This window comes from Chlamydotis macqueenii, chromosome 7, assembly GCF_036417535.1.
Source record: "Chlamydotis macqueenii isolate bChlMac1 chromosome 7, bChlMac1.mat, whole genome shotgun sequence".
NCBI lineage: Eukaryota > Metazoa > Chordata > Aves > Otidiformes > Otididae > Chlamydotis > Chlamydotis macqueenii.
In genome coordinates this window covers 12813729-12837981 of record NC_141562.1, presented here as the reverse complement: position 1 = coordinate 12837981, position 24253 = coordinate 12813729, and the positions used below count along the sequence as shown (strand labels likewise).

The window sequence follows — 24253 nt, the reverse complement described above, 5'->3', positions numbered from 1 at the left end:
AATGCTAATGCATGGTAAACGCTTATCTGTTTAGAAAAAGGTGTCATGGGGATGCCGCAAGGGCTGGCTGCTCTCTGAGGCAGGGGTCTCACCAGCCAGGGCCCTGAACCACTGCCCTGTGTCAAGGTGAGCCGGGCATGCCAGGTGATGGTAACTGGGTTCAACCGAGAGTCCTGATCATTGGGAACGTTAGTGGTGATGAGGCAAGTCAGAGGACAAGCTGGGACATCAGTCCATGGATCAGGCTGAGGGTCAGGCCTGGTGAGGTAGCCAGTTGACAGACAGCCCCCTGATTGCTCAGAAGCACCATGGTGACAGGGAAGGACTGAGGTTTGGGTTGGGGGGCACATGGCCAGGCAGGGGGGCAGCTGTGGCTGAGCTGGAGACAGGCGCTCCTACCACATGGCTCAGACAGGGACCAAACGTCCCAGAGTGAGCTGAATTGGAGCTCCAGGGCCCAAAGGTGAGGTGTTTATGGAGCCCGGAGCTGAGGCTGGGCAGGGCCTTTGAGGCCTAGTAGTGCTTGCAGGGCCCTGACAGGTGTAAGCCTTTAAAACCTATGTGAAAGCAGTATTACCTTGGAAGAACAGCTGAAGAGCAATGTGGCAGTTGGTATCAGCCCCAGATCTTTTTCACTTCCTTGTCTGTGAGATATTTTCCTCCCACTGAGTAAGACTATGCAGCGCTTATGAAGTACGTAAACAGGAGCCTTACCCAGGTAAACAGTGCATGAGCGCACTTGGAAGAGTTTGAGCTGTGTTGTCTTTGATTCACCAAATACATGCAATTTGGCAGTCACTTTTAACAGAAAGCTGCACACTGAAGCCTAAGTTCAAGCTGTGATAAAAAGTAATGCTTTTGTCCCCCAGCCCTATAGTAATACGAAATTGTCGAGGTTTGTGTATCTCTTTTTCCTGGATATAGACTCAGTTCAATTACATCTGTCTCTGCAAAGAGTGAGGTAGAGGACTGCAGCACAGGTTATTTGAAGCTGCCTGTGTGAACTTCATGTTAACTGCAGCTGGTGCAAAATATGGCAGTGTGATTTATACCCACAGCCTGGATCCCATGGGTTGTGGTGATACGAGTACTCGGTGAACAAGAGCTGGCTTCCTGGTGTATTGTGCTGTCAAACCTTAAGTGTATTGTATGTGATAAAGAACAGTTTTGGGGGTTTGTTTTTCTTTTTTTTTTGTTTTTCTTTTTTTTTTTTTTTTTTTTTTCTTATTGAAGTAGTGAAGGTAGTTTTCAAGTTTTCCATTCAGAGTCTTTTTGTCCATTGACCATGTTTTACTGGAACAAACCACAACTGGGAATCTGTGACTATCCATTTGTTTTTCATTCTTCTCAGGGACAACCAGGTATGAGGAAGACATAATAGTATGTCCCAGGGTGGCTGGGACAGCTCTCTTAGATTGGCAGTGGTTGGAGACAGGATTATCTTTGATCAAAACTGGTCTCATATGACATAGCTAGAGCTCAGTTGCTGACTTACTATGGAAGAATGCATCCCAGACCAGTGGAAATAACCCACTAGTCTAAAAAAAAAGTTGGAATAGGTGGAAAGTGGTAAGCTGTGAAGAAAAAGAAAAATAAAGCTTAGTAATGTAGCTGGATGAACTACAGATGCTCAGATATTATGATATGAAGAGAGTAGTAGTAAGAACTGAGTTTGAAAATGTATTCTCTGTAGTTCTGTTTGTCTCCTGCCTCTGTGCAAGTGGAAGATGATCCATCTGTAGTTAAAACAATCTCTGAGTAACAAAAAATATGGTCGTAGTATGTGTTGTCCCATTCCTTTTGTTCTGGTGCCATGTTTTACAGATATGTCAATCCTGTATGTACATACTTTCTCCTGAATGATTCTTTTGCACCCTTGAGTAACACATTGTCTTGTTGCGTTCTGTGCCGAAGTTAATGTAGTATACTTGGGCAAGGGTCAGTATGTACACAGTACCAACTTTGAGTGCAGCCAGATTCGGCACACTGAATGCTAAGACCTTTAAAAGTCTATGGTCTTTTTTTGGAAACTTGTCTAAAAGTATGCAAGTCATTCAATTTTAGCACAGTGCTCATCAACTTGTGTACAACTATGATGGTTTGATAATTCATAGAAGAATGTTAACACTCTGCTTATAGTTCTCAAGTGATCTGTCAAAGGATAACTTAAACTGTATACTTTCTTAGTGTGGTTTTCTTGTGTTTCCTGGTGATATATTCTCTTTGATAAGTAAAAAAGAAATTGGACAGTTCCTGGTTTTTTTTTTTTTTTATTTCTCTCCAGTGGAAAAAGTTTACAGACTATGGGTTAACAATCTGTTTGTATAGACTAAATTCCTTCTTTGGAGAACTAGTTACATTACTCTCATAATCCACATATGCAAAGATTTGATAGAGAAATCACTCAGTTGTAGAGTTTTTTGGCCCATTTGTGCAGAAGGTCAGACTAAGATCTTCTGTGATGTTCTATTATCATCTTAGATCTGAGATAATCTTCTAAGATGATCTTCATCTTCTATGAACTGCCTGTTCACGTGAAAAATCTTAAGGAACTAATTCTTCATCAAGATGATGGCCCTGTAGCTTTTTTGGGGGCTGTCCAAGGCTCACAACTGAACAACAAAATAGTGGTGAATTTCATGGGTCTAAGCAAAAAAAAAAGTTTTATTGAACAAAAGTGAGGCTCATCATAGGTGAATTTACCAATACCATGATTCTGAAACTGTACATAATATTGTATGAAACAAAACATTCTGTATTTTAAAAACATTAACACATTGAATTTTTTGGACTGTTCCCAGACACGTTTCCAGGTGCCGTGTTTTTGACTTGCTGTTGCTGGCTTTGTGCTACTGGCTTGCCAGTTGGGATTTCTTATGAACACCTCGTTCCTGGTTGGACAGTGCTGTTTTAGAGGGAAAAAGTCATTTGGAAGGACTTTTGAGTTTGATTGTTTGCGTGTGATGCAGCAAAGTAAGAAATGGTTAAGAACAGAAGCCAGCTAGACTGAAGTGTTGAATTAAGTATCTGTAAGTCTGCAGCTTTCTTACAGCACAGGAGAAAAGAGGGCATTCTGTTGTCTTTCTCTTTATTTGTAGGAAACATAGATTTACTAATTGGAACAAACGTCTGTGTTTAAAAATAAATAACACTTTTTGCTGAGAGTGCACTGGATAAATTGCAGATGTTTAACCAAGATTGGTGATGCAATACTGTTTGGCTTTGAGCACGCTGGGAAATGAAGTCATTTCTGCACATTTCATTTATGTAATGAAAATCTAAAAATATGTTAAGTACTAATATGCCCAAGAAAATAACTCGATTTTCTAATTCAGATGATCAGCTGATGAAACAATTGTCTGCTTCTGTTTAAGGTTCCACCTCTCCCTCTCTCTCTCACCACCTTCCCTACACCCTCCCACCTCTTTGTGGTCAGTTTTTGTTTGTGTACTTCTTCGTTTTTTACTGTATCCCTGAGATTTCCAAGTTTAGCCTGAGGAAGTAAGAGGCAATCCTATGTCTAATGCATATCTTGCAGTAAATGAGATTTTTAAAAGCACAAGACCGGTTCATTTAATATAGAATGCTCTTTTCTTCAGCCATAAACTTACAAACTTTATGCAGTGAGAAGTGAATACTGTGATGCTTTTGTAAATAATGCATATAGAGCCTGATGCAATGCAAAGGAAAATATTTAGAAAGTCTTCAGCTTGCTTTAAAGCAGGCTGTGAGCAGCTTTGTATCCATTTTGTTGTTAATTCTTCATTGTGCCTCTTCTCACTCTGGCTAGTGCCAGAGGCTTTTATTGTTTTGATGTGTGATTTTTCCTTCCTTTTTTATTTTTCCCCTGAATTTAACTGTCTCCTTCACCTAAGCCATTTTGCAAACAGGTTTGTTTTTTTTTTTTTTTTCAAGGGGAGAAGATGGAGCAGGTGAGTGGGGAGAATGTCTAGAGTAAAATAGGATGCGAAAGGAGGTTACTCACAATCCTGATGTTGACTGTGTGATTGCACTGAAGTCCATAACTTTCAGCTGTCCAAATAACAGCTCCCAAAGTTTGATTCCTAAAAGCAGTGACATCTGACTTTTTATCTCTGTTGAGCTATGTGTTCTTTGTTGTCTGAGTTGGCAGTAGGGTTTCAAGATCTGAGTGGAGAATGGAGGAACAAGATGAGTGTGGTCCTGAGTGCTTTAAGTGTGTACAAAGCAAGGTGTGAAGAAAAACACAGAGATGGCTTCTCACAAGCACCTTTTTCGTTTCCAGACTTCCATGCTTCCCATTTCACAGCAGTACAGGATTCTCATCCCTGAACTGCTCTTCGTTTCTGCAGTGTGCTCTGGACATATGCTGGTGGGGCAGGAAAGCAAACACAGAAATTTTGTTTAGATGCAATAATCACAGAATTTTTTTGCTTAATCCTGTCTGCACGTCTGTCCTTCTGTAGTTCTTACGAAGACAGACATGTCTGGGAGGAAGGATAGCTAATTTCCAGGCCAGTTTTCTCATAGGAAAACTATGCTTTATGGTGCTGGTTATAAGATAAAAATAAGGCCTTGTTTTACACAGACATTGTTCAGTTCTCATAAGCTAAAGACTATGCAATTGTAAGTACTGTTGTAGCCTGTTTTCACAATCTTAATGAATTTAACTCAATGTTTCCTTAAACAGAGTAGAGAGAGAAAAAAAATTGTTTATACCTTACTTGTCAGTTTTGGAGCTTTGAAGTGCTTTTGGAAATAAACAACATGTTCTTTTGCTGACAGGATTTGAAATCTAGCAATCACCGAGATGAAATTGCTGCAGCACGTGCATCCCTGAAGGAAAATTCCTCTCTGCTACATTCAATATGTTCAGCTTGTTTGGAACATTCAGATGTTGCATCCCTTACAGCCAGCAAGGATTCAATTTGCAATGAAATACAGAATGCTCTCAATGTAATTTGTAATGCTTCCCAAGGAGTTGGAAATAAAATAGGACAACCTACATCTCACACAGCTACTCTGGGAAGTGCGCTTGATGAGCTTGAGGTACGTAAACCCATAAACGTGTAAGACTGCAACATTTTTTGAAAAAAAGGTTTATTTAATTTTTTTAAAAAATTAAAAACTATTGCTATTGTGATAGACCTAAAAGTATTAGAAACCCATGGTTTGCTTAGTCCTAGTCTAAATAGTGTCACTCTAAATTATTTAATTGGGAGAGGTCACTTTCTTCAGAAGCATTTGGAGTTAAGTCTTCATGTAAGTTCAGTGTTTAACTTCCTTCAAACAGCAGGCAAGAACGTGTTCCAAGTATGTCACTAATGGTGGAGACAGACACATGCTTGAATAAGTGGGTAGAACTCATGAGTTTAGTGTACAAATAACAGTGATTATCAGATGATGATGATCACTGCTGCCTTGACTGCATTTGAACTAGTACAGTGCAAGTTCTTTATTCCAAAACTTGTCATTGGGATCATTATGTAATTTATAGAGTTGAAGGATTTAGAAACCTCAGTATGTTTTCTACTTATCATTAAATGAAGTGACATAACCAATAAATTTTTGCAAATTGTGCATTTCTTCTTCCATTACTTAACCACATACTTGGAGAAAGTTGTTTTTTTGTTTTGGTTTTTTTTTTGGTTTTTTTTTTTTTTTTTTTTTTTTTTTTTTTTTTTTTTCCCCTCTACTCCGATGTAATCCTAAACTTTTGTATGGAGCTTTCACTTTTTCTCATGGCTGCTCTGGCTCTTACTAGTGTTATTTTCCATTGTCCTGCAAAAAATGGTAAAAGACCTCCTGTAGGATTACAGGAGGTAATCTCACCTCCTGAGATTACAGACCATGCTCCTCATCTGGTGTAATTGATATAAGCCCAGATCAACAAAAGGAATGAAAGTTTCTAAACACCTTTGCAAATGTAGGTCTTTTTGGTTGTAAATTCTGAAACTTATCACGTCTCAGCCTTGGAACTCCAATTCAGGAGTTTAAACATTTTCAGGAGAACTGATGTTAAGATTGATGGCAATAGATTTTGTCTAAAATTGTCAATAAAAGGTTAGAGAAATACATTGAAATCCATATATAACACAAATCTTGTAGTGGCAGTTTATTGATCAAAACAGACCTCTCAGTTATGCTCACAGTTGAATCTGACAGGTTTCCCCCCTGCAAAGGAACAGGCTACAACTGCATGTTACGTCATCCTTCCTTGGTTCTCACACCAGATTGCAAAATTATAGTTTATAATCTATTTTCTTAATAAACTGAAGAAAAAGGAAACATTTAGGAGTAATACATTATTTGTTATAATGAAAGTCTGAGTGACAAATGATATACTTTAGATGAGAGCTGTTATTTACCTCGTTTACTTTTTTTAAAAAAAACCCCCAAAATTTGGCAAAAGGATTGCATCTTCTAACCATAGATGAATTCATCTTGACTGTATGTAAGCAGTAGCATTTAAATTATTATTTTTTAAAATGTAATTAAATTTATTATTGTTTTAAAATTTAAGAATTGTCATAATCACAAAACTGAAAAAAATTATCTTTTGGATTGAATTTGTTTTCATTTGGAAACATAAGAACATAGAAGCCTGACTGTTGTAAAAAGCCGATTGTTTATGTAGTTTTAAATACAGTTTTACCTAGGTAACACAAATGGGAATTGAAGCTGTGTGAGTTAGATAAAGCATAATTTATAGGGCATTTAACTTCTTAAAATGATTTTATGAATTAGATGGTTCCACTTTTCTTTCTTTACAGAAAGTTCTATTGGCTAAGGACCTGAAATAACCTTTGCTCTATCTTCCTGTTGTAAATACAGTGCTATGAAATAGATTGATGTAGTAAATAGTCTGTTGGGAACAAATCTCATGAAGTGTTTATACTGTGGAAATGTATCAAGGAACTTACCCAATAATCTAGTATCTAGATGTTTTGCAATGTCATTCCTCTTAGCCAGTACTGGCAGTGTGAGAATTATTACAGATTTATAGGAGAGGAAACCACCAGTAAAATTAGAGCAGCTAACAGTATATTCTCAAGAATTCCTCTTAAAGGCTCCATATAACTACCATGTCATTCATAAATAAAAACTCAAAATTGTAATTTTACAAATTTAATTGCATATTAAGATCTGTGTTAAGAGTGTGTTAGGTGGAGGTTATCTAATGCTTTTCAGTGGTCTTGCATCTTCTGAATGTAAGGAGGCTTCTCACAAAACGATATAGGTCTTGCATGCCTGACTTTGTCAGTGTGTTCATCGGATATGTGGTCCTTTAATGACCATGGCTATCTAGCAGAGCAATTAAGTCAAAATACTGTAAATCAATCCAAAATGTCAAGAAATATAACCAGGTTTTTGGATACCTATGATCCCTCATAGGGTGACTCCATGCTCAGTGTATAAAGTGGGGATAGTGCTGGGGGACAGGTTTTGCTACTCAGGAGGGAGCCAGACATCAGGATCCACGGTGACCTATTGTATTATAAATTATCTGCTTAAGTGTTTTCTATTATTGTTTTTGTTTTCTCTTCTGCTGTTCTGTTAAGCTGTTATCCCAACCTACAAGTTTTGCCTTTCTTTCCCGATTCCCCTCCCCATCCAAGTTGGGGATGGAGAGGTAGTGAACACGCGGCTGTGTGCTATTTTAGCTGCTGAATGGGGCTAAACCACGACAAAGAGCAAGCCGTCTTCATTCTGCCCAAGTGCTCGTTCTTGTCTTTGGCTTTTAGCCTTCACAGCAGAGTCTGACAGGCTCTGGCAAAATTTCAGCTTTTTTCCTCTCCTTCTTAGTTGTTTTTTGTAACTAACAAGTAGTTTTTAACTGGCCCCAACTTTTCTGCTTCTGCAAAGGAGGATGAAAGCAGTGGACTGCCTTTTTCCTTTGCTCCGTCTTTGTGAGCAGGCAGATTATTTTTCCATCCCAGCTTGGCTTTGGTTGCAAAGTTGCATGCGAGATTAACATTTCCATGATCAACATATTTTTTAAATCTTTCAATTAGGAAATAATTAAGAGATACTAATAGGGTTAATACGCTGCTTTTATGGATATACAAATGGCTGTGTATTTTATCTCCAAAATATTTCAGCTCTTTTCATCTTGCTTGCACATAAACTCATTTTCAGTATATTATGTGTATCTGGATAGGTGAACATTGGCTTGAGACAATCCAGGAGCTTGGAAATACATACTTAATACTTTAACTTAAGCCATGGTTACATCTGCTAGATGCCCATAAACAGCTGACATAGACCCATAAACCATTTTAACAGTCTATCCTGTCACTTGCTGAAAGAAGTCCATAAACTCAGTTTTAGACTTTTTATAGTCTCTCAGAACAGACAACAGAAAATTGTGCTAGCAATAGCACTGGCCTGATTTTTTTTGTGATACTGTGCAGTGGTATGAAAATCCCAAAATTCAATACAGAAAGTGTGGAGACAGACAGAAATTCACAAGTACCTTTTCTTTCTGGCCAGTGTGGGAATTTGAGGACTACAGTTCGTATAGTTCCATTTTCTAGTACAAAGCATAACACAATCCTAGAACTTCAGGCCTCAGAAGGACTTACGGATGTTGTTTACAAAGGCTGATTGTCCGCTGATATAATGTATGTTAACAGGTAGCAAGTATGGGGCTGAAATGTTGAGACTGCATAAATAACTAGAATGCTTTTAAATGAGACCAAGGACTTCAGGGCAATGGAACAGTAGTGGAGGTGGAATGCTTAGAAACCTGTACTGATCCTGCAAGATAAGAAATACAAGCCTCCATTTGAATGACACAGTAATGCAGAAAGAACCTGTACTGGTTTCCTTTGGAAATACTCAGATTATGAAGTCTGTTTTTTTTCTCTAGTTTTTCTGGAGACTGTCCCAGCTGTCTCAACACAATTCTTGTATATTTCAGAAAAGATGAGAGTAGAAAGCCTTCCTTTCCCTAAATCATGCCCAACATGTAAGAGGGTGTTAAAAATAACCCACAAGAAAATGCCAAGATGGCTGAAGTCCCCTTTCCTAGCTATTTAAGCTTTTTATCTTACAATGTTCTAATAGAACACTTTTACTACTCTTAGTATTTGCTAAGCTAGACAGCACCTAAAATTGTGATATTAAATCTAAATTGAAAAAATAATTAAAATTCTTCAGCTTAAAAGTAGTCTGGCACATACCAAATAAGAACAGATAAGTTTTGATTTACTTGACCTAAATTCCAGTTAAGGGTGCATGGCATAGTTTTCTTGTTTAATGCTTTTTCTGAAAGCTTGGAACGACATAAGGATGTAACAGGTGAATGGATTTATGTGGAATATAGGCTTGGTGATGTGGACCATGACGACACCGTTTTGGATGTTTACTTACAGTGAAAACTACTAGTTTGAATTTCCTTAAACGTGGAAGCTCGAATATACATACGTTCACTTTTCATGGAAATACCGCCTCTGCTTTTCTTTCTCTTCAGAATGTTTGCTTGACGCACAAATATAATTAATCATGCCAATCATGTTTACCCTAGCTAGTGAAGAGCAAAAGGACACTTATATCTATGTACTTTGAAAAAACAATTGTTGAACAAAAGCTACTATTTTGATCTTTGCTTATATTCAGCCTGTTAGAGGTAGAAGCAGTGACTTTTTTTTTTTTTTTGAGATTAAAAAATCGGCAGAACTAGACTGCTCATGTAATCTGATTTAACATTCTCATCTGTGAGCTAGCACTGCTGGTTTTGTGTTAAATGTAGAGGTGGTCCTGATCTCTAAAAGACTACATTTTGGCAGTGTTGAAACCCTCTTTCAAACAAAGCTGAGACTCTGGTCTGAAATACTGAGATAAAACACAGAATATTAATGGGTAGTACTCTCATGCAGTGTCATTATTCTACATAGGCATTACAACCTTCGTATAAGATACATATCTTATTTTAAAGAATTTACAAGGTAAATATACAAGGCCCCCTGTACGGGAGGATACAGAAGAGAGAAAACCCTCAAGAAGTGTAGGCTGACACAGGAAGGAGTTTGAAAGAAGAAATACTTTTTTTACACAACCACAACTTGAAGAGGAGAAGCAATGCTGGATCAGAGCTTGGGAAGATGGCACACAGTCCCTATTTTAAGACATAGCTTCTGTATGGCTGTGAACCTGGCAGTCTGGGCCTCAGTTCTTTGCTTATAAAATGGGGTTGATAGCTTTTTGTTGTAGAGTAGGATGTTGTGAAGATTGATAGACCAAACAGATACTGCGGTGATAAGAATGCATGCATATTTCTAAAGCTAGACAAATAAAGTTTCTGTTTCCAGGAGAAGCTAAATGCTTTGTAGAAGAAGTAGTGCCAGATACAGGTGTAGGAGAGACTGAAGCCGAGGTTGAAAATCTTGAATCTCATGCAGCAAAAGTAGGAAACAGAGGAAGAACTTCAGACAAAGCAGTTATAGTCGGAAGATGTCAACATGGCCTGCAGGTAGATGCAACGTTGTACTGTGAGGTGCTTAGGTGTTAACCAGCTCTGGATGGTAAATTCTGTTGCTGTCTTAGCACTGGGTCCAGGCCAGTAGGATCTGATAACATGGATATTGGCTAAGAACCAGTGAGATCTGAGTGGCAGAGGGAACTTGACTTTGTCTGTAAATGGCCTGTATACAGATCCCCAGTAGGGAAAACAATGGCCCGTGGTCAAAAGTATTTTGGATACTTCAAGGGGAAAGGGCTAGTTGCATGTCTAGGAAGCATAATGTCACTGCAGTTTGTGAAAGTGAAAAATAAAGCAGCAACTTAAATGGCCTGACCTTTCTTACCTGTACACCTAATATTTTCCAGAATTTAATTATCCTGGATCCTCTTGTAGTGAATGAAGAGAAAATAAGGCCATCACTAGAGAAACGTCTGGAAGCTATTATCAGTGGAGCGGCTTTGCTAGCTGATTCTTCCTGCACACGTGATTTTCATCGAGAACGCATCATTGCCGAGTGCAATGCTATCCGCCAAGCTCTCCAAGACCTGCTTTCTGAATACATAAACAACGTAAGTAACAAGATTTTTTTTCCGTATTTTTTGTAACGTCTGTCTCAAGCGATGTTTTAGTGTATATTAGAATTTAACCTATCATTAGTATAAATTTGAGTTTAATCTGTATTTCTGAACGTGCTCTTTAAAAGGTTGAAAGGAACATTTTTCTACATAAATCTAAGCAAAAGCTAAACATGCATCTCCAAAATAGTAAGAATGGTATGGAAAATGCTACATTACAGATACAATGTACACATGTTTAGGTTATTTTATACTTACTATGAACTGTCACTAGTACAGAACAGACATAATCCTTCACATGGTAGCAACAAGAGTTTCTTTGTAATTTGACTTCCTAGACCAGAGTTGTACAAATGTAATCTCTGTTCCTGTAGAATGCAACAATTTAAATAATAATTTGTTAAAATGTGAGTAATCTGTTCGTATCACCTTACAGCAGTGTTCACGCCACTACATTTGATCTGTGTAAAAGCACCAAGTTGTAAGTGTAGAAATTACTTAATTGTAAAATTAGAAAGCTAGGACTGTTCGATAAATCCAGAAATATGATTGGTATGCTTATAGGCCAATTCATCTGTGAATTTTTGAAAACGAATATAGTTTGATTGTGTTTTAAAAATAATTGTAAGATTTAAAGAATGGATTTGATACTTTTTGCGCCTGGCAGTTAAATGATAAAATAGTAGAGTCTTGGATACTATTAATATGGGTACACAGTATTAATATGCTTTTCCTCTGGAAACGTTTTCTGTAGGCATACTGTTCTTATCTAAAGATATTTCAGGATGATTCATTGTCGTGGTTTAGCCCCACTCAGCAGCTGAAGTACCACACAGTCGCTCGGTCCCACTTCACCACCCCCTCACTGCACAAAATAAGGACAGTCATCAAGCACATTGAGAGGATAATTGTATGATACGTCTATTTGTTTATTTTTTTGGAAGCTGAAATTCCTTTCTATTCTGTTAAGTCATACTAGTTAACCCAGTCCAAAGTTGTTCTAATGAAACTATTTTAATTGTCTTATCTTATTGTCATTACGATAGCGAACTGTAGGGACTAAGATAATCTATGCATATCAGATTATCAGATGGTTTTTAATTTCACAGATACTGTACTTGTTGATATTTTCTTTTTATTTATGAGAGGGGAGAGGTAGGTGGGATTTACAACTGGTTTATTACATTTTCTGTGAATTCAGGTGGCTCTTTCAGTCCTTATACCAGATAAAGATGCTTTCATATTTTTTACTCTGTTATTACATGTATTCTGTTAAATGCATGTAATTCTTGAACCTCTCTAGTGGTGCTTTACACGTGAGTTAGCCTTCTTAGATTTTTTTAGCTCTAGTTAGTTTGAAATGTTAGTCTTTGATACTCTGTTGTTGCAGATATCTGTTGTGATATCTATTCTAGGATGGATCAGGTTTGCTGTTAAATAGCTGAAAGTTTAATAAGGGAAGGCATCAACCTGTAGTAGCCAGAGCACATGGGAGGATGCAGATGTGGTGTATAGTCAAATACTACAACTCATATTAGTTGAATACTACAACCAATATTAGTAGAAAGAAATCACTGCGGCTTTGTTGCAGGAAAGCTTTAGGGGGGAGTTCTGTGTCTTGCAGCAGTAAAACTACATGATTGTAAGTCAAATGGCCTTAAATTCTTGAACTCTTGAAACAAAACTGTGATTATCTCTTCTGTTTCAGAAATAAGTGTGGTTTTAGAATTACATAATGCAGCTTAAGGGGAAAAGAAGAATACATAACCCATTCCACTGACTTGAGAAAGTCAAGAAGTAGCTATTTAGTTATGGCAAAAAGGGAAAAAGTATATTACTTGCTGTGAAACACAGTGTCTAGACAAGGTCACAAAGACAAGGAGGGAAGCAGAAAGGAAGAAATACAAAAGATTTAAAGATATGAGATGTTATACTAAGGTTAAATAACAGGAATTAGTTTAAAGGTTTTAATTTCTTTTAGTGCTTTTAATGTGCTTATACAATTAATATTGATCTCAATGGAAAAACTCTCACCGAGAATAGTTTATGGCTATTACGGAGCCTGGATTAAGTATGTTTTTGAATGAGAAGATTATCAGGTGTCAGTTACTTTATTTCACAACTCTAACTCACTGAAAATTAGATGATAGATCCAGGAGACAGTGCTGATTTATCACTGTCTTCTGAACTCTCCTATTAATAATTTCAATAAGCTAGGACTTGTGAATTGAATGAGCTATAAAAACTATGCCAGCCATTTGTTAACAGTACAATTGAAGGACTAGATTGTGATTTCCTTCCACTCCTTGGGAACACTGTTGTACTCTACAAGCAATCACACTGTACATGATGCTTCATGTGAGTCTATGTGTATCTTGTTATGGTGTATTTGTGCCCAACACCCAGAGTGAGGCACACAGGCTCTGTACCACTGCTTGTATGTAAGAGTGGAAAATATTCCTTGCCCACAAAAGCCATTTTTTTTTTTTTGCTCCTGTCTTTATCCTGATGTTGCATGGTTCACAAAACATAGCCTATCCACTGTCATTTCAGTTCTTTTCAGTTGCTCTCATGAGTTGTATTAGTCAGCTCCTTGGGATATTTTTTTCTGGATATGTCTGTCATTCTTTGCTAGTATATTGGTTTGATCACTTTTCTTAAGGCTTCTTTCTATCTGAGGGTTGCTAGTGGGAGCTGCATTGTTTCGGAGACACCACACACTGTAAGTGCCACCTTTGAGAATCCTTCTCTAGCAGCTGGTACGCTAGGAAGCTGTATGAGCTGCACTGACACTGGTAACATCCCATGTACCTCTAAAGCCCCTGGATCTAGTGGTGATGGTGGATGTGGCCTGCCTGGTAAGTGTTTAGCTCTAACAGTATCATTGCCAAGGTCGAGGGAAGTGATTCTCCCTCTCTACTCTGCTCTGGTGAGACCCCACCTGGAGTACTGTGTCCAGTTCTGGAGCCCTCAGCACAGGAAAGACAGGGACCAGTTGGAGAGGGGGAAGAGGAGGCCACAAAAGATAATCAGAGAGCTGGAGCACCTTTCCTATGAAGACAGGCTGAGACAGTTGGAGCTGTTCAGCCTGGAGAAGAGGAGGCTCCGGGGAGAGCTTATACCTCAAGGGAGCCTACAAGAAAGATGGGGAGAGACTGTTCAGTAGGGCCTATTGCAACAGGACGAGGGGTAATGGTTTTAAAATAGAGGGAGGTAGATTAAGGTTAGATATTAGGGAAAAAATTTTTACAATGCGAGTTGTAGAACACTGGCACAGGTTGCCCAGAGAGGTGGTGGATGCCCCATCCCTGGAAACATTCAAGGCCAGGCTGGATGAGGCTCTGAGCAACCTGATCTGGTTGGAGATGTCCCTGCTCCTTGCAGGGGGGTTGGACTGGATGACCTTTGAAGGTCTTTTCCAACCCAAACCATTCTGTGATTCTATGATTCTATGACTTGAGTGCCTAAATTCTGTATAAGTTCTGCATCATCTGTTTTGGTTTTGGTTTTGTTGTTTTGGTTTGTTTTTTTTTTTAAACCGGCCCTCAGTGCCTAAACAAATGTGCAGGAAGTTATGATGTAGCCCTAACTATTTGAAAACGTATAAGGAATGTAACTTTTGTGGTTCCTAAATTTGGTTTTTGTTTGTTTTTTTTCTCAATTATTCCAAGTCTCTAATAAGCCTTAAGGGCATCAAGTAAATCAAGGGCCTGTTGGTGTCAGGGATAAAATTTAGAGGTTTTACTGCAGGTGGAAGAAGCATCTTTTCAGCAGATAGTGCCTTTTACATAAGTGGCTGTTTTTCACAGAGGCGGTATGACAGTAAGGTGATGCAATGGAAAGTTGAGCAAAATGTTCTCTACACTAATGAACACCCATTCTGTCTCCAAGAAGCTTTAAGTTTTTCTGTTCATAAATTAATTCAAACATGTAACATTGCAGACAAACTGCAAATATATTTATAATTCTTCTGAAAGGCAGCACTCTTTCTGGTATTTCAGAATTATTTGTGTTACTATTGTTATCCTTTCTGAATTTTACTCATAGACGTATGTTGTGAGGGGATATATTTGCATTTCAGGACATCAAATAATAGGAGTTACTACTGTGAATCTGGATAGCTTGTCAATGGCAGAATCATACTATGGTGTGTGGATAATAACATATCTGTAGGAGCAATCATTTTGTTCTAGTAATAAGCACTTGCATTTTCCTAATGACAAGCTCTTGTCTTGTCTCAGCTCCTCCTTTTAAAATGAAAAGTTGTTGAATACATTGGAGCGGAGCAATACTAACTCCATGTTTCTTGAGTTCTCTGCTTTTACTCCCAGTCACAACAGGGATATGCGCTTAACTGGGTGATCAAAAGGGATAATAGAGTTGTGATTGAGTGTGGGTTAAAGCGGTTGTGAGCAGCGATTAGGGTGATTGCAGGCACTACTTTCTCTGCCTTCATTAAATAGGGAGAGTATGTCTGAATAATTATTCTGCACCCGCCTGTGAGTTTGAATAAAGCTCACTGGCTAGATTGTCCAGATAAGGCTGAAAAAGAATTGGTAAAGAAAGGTCAGATATACTGATGGTATGATAGCTGCTTTCTTGAATCAAAATTTCCTTACTTTTGGAATGTTGTTTCATGGTACATGAGGTTTATTAGCTTCTAAGCTTCTTTTGGATATTGGTTGGATATGTCTGTGTGTATATATGTATACACACACACACACAGAGTTATGCATGCTGGGCCAGTGTACTTTATGCATTTTCTGATAGATTGTGATTTCATTCTTTCTTTCTTATTGTGTATTTCAAAAACTTCTGTTTCTTAACAGGGTTTTAATGTTAAAATTACCTAAGTTTTGATGTCAGTAAAATGGTTTGCATATTCATTGTAATTTTCAAATTTTTTTTCATGCTTTCAAGACTGCTATCTTCAAAAATAGTTTCAGAGGAAAATCTGCAACATTGAGATCTGAAAACACATTTATATAAAAACAATATTCTTTTGTTCTTTTTAAATACATTTGCCAGCTTCATATGGATTTGAAAAATGCATCAGTGCCACAGAATAATTCCTCTTGTTAAAAATATTTCACGGAATGTTTCACACACAATTCAGAGAAATGTGTGACTCTGCAAACCAGCAGCAAACTCAATCAATTAGTCTGCTGTGCTGGACGTCCCTGTGCTGCTTATGCCATGAGCGGTGGTGGCTGCTGCTGCTTGCTGTGCCACAGCTACACCATGTCTGTGGCACTGCCATACGGAGCGTGGCATGGAGCAGAGCCAAGCCATCCCTTCTCACACCAGCAGTGGTTTCGGTCTCTTAATGAGACATTTAAGAAAATGGGAGAAGACTAATGATGCATTTTTACCTTAAGGCCAGATCAGAAAGTGGACTGAAGTTGACCACATTGTACATATTTGTATTATATATCTAAGGTACTGATAATCAAGCCCAGACCATCCATGTAGCCTAAGCACATACCAAACTGAGACTGACTATATATCTCACATGGTTTGTGACAGCATCGGACCGCCCCACGAATGATGCTGCAAGGGAGATGAAGTAGTTGGTGCCAGGTAGTGAAACACCTGTACTGCGTGTAGGGAATACTTGAATCTCACTGGGAATGCAACTGCTGGAGGTTCTCAGGTTCCCTGAAGGTTCTCTGAAGCCTATTGCTTCACCACAGTTTTGTGTCCACAACTTCTGGATATGAGACACATTTGGATCTGAGCACATAAACTGAAATGCTGTGAGGATGAGACCAGAAGCTAGGATCCCTGAAAAGTAGGGGGACACTTGACACAAAGAGTGAGCTGGACTGTGCTGAGCCCTCTAAGAAAAAAAAAAGGTATGTGGTACAGAACCCTCTGTAGCCACGGGAAAGGTCTTGCTGTGGGAAAGAAGATACAGTGGATAGTGGGGACTTGTGCAGTTATGTCTGTCTAGATTTCAAATTCTAATTGTTGTTCACTTACTGGAACCTGAGCATTGGAAATTCAAAACCAGAAAATGGATGGTAAACCAAGAGTCTTTATTTATTGGTGGCATGGTTCTGGGCCTCACCCTTTGTCTCAACTTGTAAATTTGAGTGCTGTGGAGTGCTAATACCTTGCTTTACTCCTGTATTGTGTATGCTTCAACAACAGCTCAAGGTCTGACGCGCTGTCTCTACGTAGAAACTGCCTGTGATTGGTAAGGTTTCGTGTAGTATTTTATGGCCATTCTTACTCTTTTAGAGTGGAAGGATAAAGCACATAGATACCTCAAACTTCATGTTACTTGTACTTTATGGTTTCCCGATGAAGACTTTTAACGCTTCCCTGGATAGAGGGAAGATAAGACACTTTGGTTTATCATCACAGTCGTGGAGTGTATCTTGCATTTAAGCTACTTAATCTTGCTCTGAGCAGTGGATTTTTCATTCCAGTGCTTGAGGGGAACGTTTTTGGTAGCTCTGGAAATTGCAAGAATTCCTCCCAAAGAGTTACTTCAGATTGAAGAAAACATTTTGTTCAGCTTAAAAAGGGAATGTTTTATATTTTTAACTTAAAGAATTGCCTGGTCGTCTTTGTTAGATATTTGCATCTCTTAGGGTTATTTACCCTTAATTATCTGTGTGCTATAGCCGCAGAAAAGTGGATTACTGATAGTTAATAATATGTATATGAAAAGACTGATATTCCATAAATAAGAAATTAAGGCACAAAATGGTGTCTCTTACCAGAGAAAATTCAGGTGGCATGAATCAAATAACTGAAATAGTGAAAAAGCTCCAGACACTTTTCTTATCTGCTATAGCTCTTGTGGTCTTCATTCAAGTAAGGGTTCACCTAACCTATTCCTGTCAGATGGGCTTCAGAGAACACAGGCTATTTCAGAAAAGATAGTGTTTGCCCCTTTTTAAGTTTTATTAATTTGGGGCTAATTTATATTTATGTTTTGGAGTGGCAGTATAGTGAGCAATCTAGTATGAATATTTTTAATAGTATGCTGAAAATGTATTTGGAATGTGTAATTTCCTTCATGACTACATTTTTCATTACTTAAAAACTTAAACCTTCTCATCTCAGCACCTGCCATCTACTGTTTGCTCTTCTATAGAAAACTGCTATGGTAATGTGTGTTAAAATTTTGTCATAAGAGATCTTCTTGCCAGATATCGAAAGTATTACAACCAGTCCACAGATCGTATATGGATACATGTCTAAATACGTGTGTGTTACAGTTTTCACATTGTTTATCCTTTTTTTTTGTTGTTGTTGTTGGTGATGGTGAAACTGCAGGAAGGGCATTACCGTTCTGCTACAGTGTGTACATTTTTTCACAGATCTCCAAAACATGGTAGGATTGTAGCTTCCAGTGAGATTGTGTGGCTACATGATATTGTGAATCTGTAGTGATTTTGAATTGATAATTTGGCTCATTAATTAAAGAATCTAAGAGCTATCACTGAAGAAACACATTTTCATATACATCTTTGTACCTTTATCTGTTGAGCTTGATGTGTCTCTAACTTTCTCCATATAACAAAAATTATTCCAAACAATCATATAAGACACAGCTGAAGATTACAGCAACTGTTTAGAGTTATGCTAAATATGTTATTTGTTCAGCAATATACTTCAGTATCAGATGTTCCAAATTTTTGCCAGTGATGTCTAGGGAGCAAAAGGATAGGGGACTTGCTTGACTTGTCCTTGTTGGTTAGGTCTGCTTTTTTTCGCTAATATGTATCTTTAAAAGTTTTGTGGAATTGCTCTCTGGTTGAAGAGCTGAGCCCAAACTTGGTGTACTAGACTGACTAGGGAGTTTGAAGAAATTCATTGTTAACATCTTCAAGAATGCAGTAGCTGTTGGTTATTCATGCAAGTGGTGGAACTAACTGACTTCCTGAAATCCTTTTTTTCTGTATAGGAGCATGAACAAATAGACCTTGTATTCACATCTTTTTGTTAAAAGAATGGATTCAAGTCTTTCTTTACAGTACTCTTCATATTCAAGCATTTTAAAAAACTGCTGTTCCAGAGAAGTTTAGGAGTTTGTGTATAGCAAAATGTAAACTATAAACATTTTAATGTGTGGGAGGAAACTGTCACTCATATTTTTCTTATTCAGGGCTTTTTTAATTACTTTATTAAGTATTATGTTTTCAGAAAAAAAGATGTATTTCAGTAAAATTGGTAAGCCCATGTGGCATATTATGCTGGCATTTGTGCAGGAAAACATGTAGTTTTCATAATTCTGTTGTTGACATTGGCCGAGTACTTAGTTCAGTTGACTTTGAACACTCCTGCAGTGGATTTTCTTACCTTTTATAGACAGTATGTGTAATTGAAAATTATTTTTCTAACTGTTAACTTTGGTCAAATACTTAGTTTTATAGGGAAATTAGATATGAACAGTTCAGGAATAAGATTTTTAGTGTGGTTAAAAGCAAAAGTAGTATAGTGAATTCCCCAAACAGATGTACAGTTGAGAAATAAACTGCAGTTAAATTTATGCGATTATAGATGGTCTTACAGAATTTGCAATAAACTGGGCTCTATACACGTGAGCTAGAGAAAAATAATGAAAGATTTTCCATTCTTAAGCCCTGGTTTTCATTTAATGGTTCTGAGCCAAGCTATTTCAGGATTAATCGGATCTTAAGTTAAGGCTTGCATTGAAGTAATGTAGCGTGATGAGCAACTCATGGCTCTGTAGAAGATGATTCAGTACAATAATCAGTAATTTGTATTTGGTATACCTGACAGGATTGAAAATATATTGGGTTGCTGAAGACTAATTTTTTTTTTCAAGAAACCTTCAATAAAGTAGCATTTTCTTTCTCTAAGATGAAATTAATACTTGATTATGGTAATAAACATGCATTACAAATTAATATTAAAGTATTTGTTAACTCAATATCTACCTAGATGTTTAATTTACAAGTTTTTTTTTTTTTTTTTAACAATTTGTAGAAAAAGGGTGTCATTCCATGAGGTTTTTCTTGATCAGTTTCCTATTTTCTGTAGGATGTTAAAGACTGATTATTTTTCTAAATGTTAGTATGCCATTTCTAGGAAGACTACTGAAGTCTGGTGTTTCAGAATGCATTTATCTTGTTTTTTATCCTCTGTATAGGACAGCTGACTTCTGTTGTCCAAATACATTTCTAAATTGAATTCTATTTCAGATTAAAAGGTATTTACTACTTGTTTATATAACAATTCTTATTTAAAAGTTCAGCCATTGATAGTTAAGGAAATTCTTAATAGAATATTGATATTGCAGACAAATGAAGATCAAATCCAGCTTCTTAATGAAAGAATTATTTTTTTTCTAAACAAATCCAAAATCCCTTAAATTCTGTGTCTTAAAAAACCCTTAATTGCTAAGTATGTGACCTACACTAGCCCGAATATTTCTGTGAGGTCTTCAAATGTATTCAGTGTGATAGCATGTTGGATGTTGTTTAAATTGACTTTACTCAGACTTCTGACACTGTCTCCCATAACACAAACTGATGAAGTATGGACTAGATAAGTTGACACTGAGGTGGGCTGAAAACTGGCTGAAGTGATGTACTCAAACGGGATCAGCAGAACAGAGTCCAGCTGAAGGCCAATAGCTAGTGGTATATCCCTGGGGTCAATACTGGGTCCAGGACTATTTAACCCTTGATGATGGGAGAGTGCACTGTTGGCAAGCTTGCAGATAATACTGAACTGAGAGGAGTGGCTGGTGCACCAGCTGGTTGTGCTGCCCTGTAGGAGGACTTCAACAGGCAGGAAAAAAAGGCTGACAAGGAACCTCATGAAGATCAACACAGGGAAAGGCCGAACCCTACATGGAGTTAGCCATGAGCTGGCAATCTGCTCTTGCAGCAAAGGCCAACAGCCTCCTGGGCTCCATTAGGAAAAGCACAGCCAGCGGGTCAAGGGGGGGTGATCCTTCACCTTTACTGAGCTCTGATGAGACATGCCTGGAGTGCTGTGTCCAGTGCTGGGCTCTCCAGTACAAAGCTACACAGCACAGAGTCCAGCAGAAGGCTGTGAAGCTGGTTAAGGATTTGGAGCATTGACCATATGAAGAGAAGCTGAAAGAGCTGGGATTGTTCAGCCTGGAGAAGAGAAGGCTCCCGGGGGATCTTATTAGTGCATACAAATATCTGTTGTGAGGTAGTAAAGAATACAGAGCTAGACACATCTGAGGGGTTCCTAGCGACAGGACAAGAGGCAGTGGGCACAAACTGAAACACAGGAAATTGCATTTAAACAAGAAGCAACTTTTTTTTGAGGGTGGTTGGACACTGGAACCGATTTCTCGGAGAGGTTGTGGAGTTCCCATCCAAAACCCAAATGAACCTGGCTGTAGTTGCCTGCTTTGAGCAGTGGGATGATCTCTACGTGTCCCTGCTGACTTAAATATGTGGAGTTAGTCATTCTAAACATTTGAATAAATTCCAAAGTCTGTGCATTCCTGGATGTCCCTGCCAGCTTCTTTTAATATAAAGCAAATCCCATGATTTACTAATGGAAGATAAAAAGATACTCTGGTAATGAGGGTAGGACAATAAATTACTTTGAATCATCTCTGGCAATCTTGAGAGGAAAGGAAGAGTAGTTACTAAGTTAAGTTCTGTGCTAGTTAGTCCTCTATATTAAACAAAAGTTAGGATGACACCTAGAATTCATTGTAGAAATCATTTGCAAAGTGGTTAATTAAATGCTCTCCCTATGAATTTCATCAGCCAGAGTGCTGAGGTCTACTGCATGGCTGAAAACACATACTTTTTTTTTGTCTAGTTACTCAGATTTAAGATATTTGTAATCTAGCAACCTATGAGATGCTGCAGTTCTTAGTTTATAGAACCAGAGGTGACTTCTTTTTCATAGAAATGGACTTATCTGCATCCTCTCAACTGGCTTTTCAACTTGATTTCTTGCCTAACTTCAACTGATATTTTTTATGAGGGATGAACAGTGGAGATCTGTGCGAAACAGCTTATGATCACTTTTGATGAAATCAGTCCTGTATCATAAAACTGTTGCATTAAAAATTCTAATGCTTGTCTTTACTGTGATTTAAGAGGTTGAGGACTCAAGGTTCTAAATCCAAATTCCACACTTATATTTTCTTTCTGAAAGGAAAATCAAAACATGGCTTAAAGAACAAAACCAGATCTTTGTCTGTGGTCATAAACAGCATTTATTGGCACTTCCTTTTTATTTTAACTTTCATTTCAGTGGATTAATTTCTAGTTGTAGTTTCTCTCTCTGATGTGCTACTCTTCTTTTTCTTAATTGACTGAAAATAAAAAGGAGGAATATTCTTTCGTATCATTGCATTTGTGACCAATGTGTATGATTAGAAGGCTGGAAAAGTAAACAATCAAACCAGCCCCTACCATCGTATTAATTAAAACCGAAGATCCTTTCAAGATCAGCTTTGCTCAAGGACTGCTTTCTTGTGTTTGTTTTCTAAGCCTGTGTTGTCAATGGCACAATTTCTTTTGTTGGAACATGTGAAGAAAATAAATGTCTCAAATCAGACAGCTGCACTGCTTAGTAGAATATATTAAATAAATTATTCTAATTACTCTATTTACTGGAAAATCCTTGCTATCTTAGGTTATTCTAATTATTTCTAATCATTGTTGTATTATGAGCAGCAAAAATGAAAGAAAATTTATACAAAGATGGAAAGAAAGGATAAGCCAGCTACTTAACTAGGGGCTGTATTCAGGAATAATCTAGGATTATCTTTTCTATCAAGTAGCGATGTTTCTAGTTTTTTCATAAACCTTAATATTGTATAGAAGGAATTATCAGTCCGTAAAAGGAGACAACTGGTAAAGGAATCTCTCATTCCATTCTCTTACGGAATATATTTAGCTCTTTGCAGGAGAAATGAAGAATAATAATCAATTTGAATTCCACATACATAGGAGAAAAAAAAAAAATACAGTAATTGCATACACCATGGAAGCGGTTAATGGCAAACAAAACTGGAGCCCTAGGTAAATGTCTTATCTGGAAACTTGATTAGTACTTTTTTTTTCATTAATACAGCAAAAGAGCACTGTGTTACTAATGTGCCTTTACTAACTGTGCACATGCACAAATGGACAATGTATACGTGACAGAGCATATGCACACAAGCAGGAACCGTTTTGGTTTGGTAATGATGTTTCCAGTCTACTGTTTGGAATAATAAGGAAGATAAATAGGAAAATAAGCTTTGCAAAGTTCAAGTAGAAAGTGTAAACTAAAAGAAACCAAACAATGTCTAGGTAAAGCAATAACAAATTGCTATATGACAGCTTGTAGCCATTTTTTAAGGAGCCAAGTTCATAATGACATGTTTTGATCCTTGCTACAACTGGCTAGGAAACTGAATTTTTATTTCTCGGCTTTCAAGTTATAGGAAAACTTTTAGTTCTAATCTTAAAAAGAGGCCTAATAATCTTCTGGATTCTGCCAGCCACCTCCTGTGTTCAACTGTACATACATTAAAACAAGAAAAGACTTCAAAATGAAGTCTTAGGTGATCCTGACTGATATTGCCAAGATTATTATCGGTTTTGTAACTGTCCACTCCTGAACAGCTGTGGACCAACTGACCAGATTGTTGAGATGAGAGATGAAGTGTTTTTCTAGATCCCAATGGGAAACCAGCGTGCTGTGGCATATGAGCAAGCATGCAAAATCTGAATAAGCCCCAGGTAAGGCTGCCAGTTCTTAGGCTGTTTGGCTTCTTTAGTTATAGTGATCCTCAGAATACTTGCCTTTCTGAGGTGTAAGAACAGAATTTTTGTAGAGCAGGATTACTTGGGCACTGGTACCTCTAAGTTCTTGCCAGAACATACTGGGAGCAGTGGATCTGAAACTTTGGGATTTTGGTTCCAAGGCCATCTTGCAGAGCTGGCAGGGCATATGCCTGTGTTTTGTCAGAAGATCTGTTGTGCTTGCTGTATTTCCACAGGATATTCTGCTTTTGATAAACTGGAAAAATTCAATAGAAGAAAGATTCTTCTGGAGAATTTCCAGTCAGCCGTATTCCTGATTCCTGATGTGCTTTGATTTCTTGCTGTGTTTGTTTTCCAGTTAGACTGTAGTGTTGTCGATGCCATTTTAAATGTTTAATAGAATTGTAACCAAGTAGTAAGCCCTCTGACTACTTAACTTTGGATCTGTAGCTTTCATCAAAATTAACTTAATCATTGAAACTATTAGTTAAAATATA

The 24253-nt window shown here is 37.7% G+C and overlaps 1 protein-coding gene across 1 annotated transcript in view; it reads left to right on the top strand.

The window, feature by feature from the left end:
* The window catches only part of CTNNA3 (catenin alpha 3), a 475445-nt gene that overhangs the window by 90303 nt on the left and 360889 nt on the right, over positions 1-24253 (top strand). The window contains exons 5-6 of the mRNA XM_086752374.1: positions 4765-5028; positions 10810-11013. Coding sequence (XP_086608500.1) covers positions 4765-5028; positions 10810-11013 — 468 coding nt within the window. The remainder of the gene's footprint in view (positions 1-4764; positions 5029-10809; positions 11014-24253) is intronic.